General features: G+C 28.9%; 1 protein-coding gene across 1 annotated transcript in view; it reads left to right on the forward strand.

Annotated features, from left to right (window-relative positions):
• Nucleotides 1-975: 975 nt before the first annotated feature.
• Nucleotides 976-1,661, forward strand: part of LOC117170859 — a 54,391-nt gene continuing 53,705 nt past the window's right edge. Inside the window, 3 exon segments of the mRNA XM_033357901.1 lie at nt 976-1,048; nt 1,146-1,283; nt 1,408-1,509. Of these exon segments, the coding sequence (XP_033213792.1) occupies nt 1,158-1,283; nt 1,408-1,509 (228 nt within the window). The 5' untranslated portion in view covers nt 976-1,048; nt 1,146-1,157.

Raw genomic sequence — 1,661 nt, forward strand, 5'->3', positions numbered from 1 at the left:
AGAACTACCGCCATTTTTTCAATTACAAAAATTTTATTTACACTTTCTCTGGATTTAAAAGTGAACGGAAAAGATTCACAAAAATCAAATAGAAAAATTTTAACATCTACATTGATTTAGGTTCTACATAGTAGGGCAAAGAATTTCAGTTGAAAAATTAATATTTTGAAGCGATTTCTCAACCGTTTTGTACGTTCTTTTGTCTAAGTAAAAGCTAGTGAAATTTCGAATAAATATATATTGGTCGATTTGACAGAAAGTTATTTATTTTTTGCATGCATTTTTCCTTTTTCTTCTAAGGGTGAAAACTAATTCACAAAATTTTGTTTAGAAATTTCGATAACGATCCACTATTAAAATTTTCATTAATAATTTTCTATGCAGATAAATTTTGATCGTCTCATACATTCAATACAAGTTAATAATCAGTTTATTAAAATAATTACCTATAGTTATCGTTTCGTTGCACAAAAGCATTGCTAAATTACAGGTTGCTAGTACTTTAAAAGCAATTTTTTTTGTTAAGTACAGGAATGATAAGAATTCGTTTATTCAATTTTTCTTAACAATGTAAATTCTTAATTGTCATTTAAGTTCATAATCATTAATTGTCATTGGATGACTAAACCTAAAGAATAAATGACATTTGCATATCATTTTTAGCCGATAGAATACAAAAAACTTGATTGATTTCATTATAAGCACAAGCTGCGGACAATTATTTATTAAAAAACAAATTATTCATTATTTTTATGAATTCAATTAATACACGTTTCTTGTCTATGAATTGTTTAAGCTTATTGCGAATCAATTGATGTATCACTTTAAATGCCTATGAATCCAATTTCACTCACCTATTTGTGAATACTCGTTCCTCGCGGCCTTTAATTTAAAGATATACGAATAAAGTTGACGCTTGCGATGAGTTGGCAAAAAAATATGAAAATTTGCAAAATCAAACATTTGCGAATCAGTCAATAAGTTACATGAACGCTGTTACTACTAGAGTGCAGGTATCAACTAGAGTTTTGTTCAAAAATATTCTGCTGTAAGATATTTTATTATTAAATAAATCAAAAGGTAAAAAAATCTATATACTTTTTAATTTTCTATGAATTGATTTATCTATGATTTTTAAAGTAAAGCTAGGTTCAAGAATGCATTTGCCCTCGCTTCTGCCATTTATACCAAAGTCCTGTGCTGAAAACTACTGCACCTGCTTGACGACCATTTTTACATCTCTCATGTGGGTTTTTTCGCCTGAGGATGTGCAATTCAATAAGGTAAATATAATTACAATGAAAGATAATTTATATTTAATAAATTCAGTAGTATGTTGAATCCACCATTTATAATTAAATTTTCTGCACGGTGTTGAGAGAGATTAACTTAATATTTTCTGCAAAGCAAACGAAGACGGAACCAAATGATTACGACTTTATCGTTGTAGGAGCTCGATCTGCTGGATGTGTTGTAGCGAATAGACGAACAGAAAATAAGGAGTGGAATGTTAATAATAAATCTTTATTTTCAAATATTCATAATTAAAATAATTCAATAGGACAGATGTTGATTTGCATATTTTTTCCAGGTAATGCTACTTGAAGCGGGAGGAGAGGAACCAGTTGCAGCTGAAATTCCTGGCTTTTTTGTCGAACTTT

This window comes from Belonocnema kinseyi, chromosome 4, assembly GCF_010883055.1.
Source record: "Belonocnema kinseyi isolate 2016_QV_RU_SX_M_011 chromosome 4, B_treatae_v1, whole genome shotgun sequence".
Taxonomy (NCBI): domain Eukaryota; kingdom Metazoa; phylum Arthropoda; class Insecta; order Hymenoptera; family Cynipidae; genus Belonocnema; species Belonocnema kinseyi.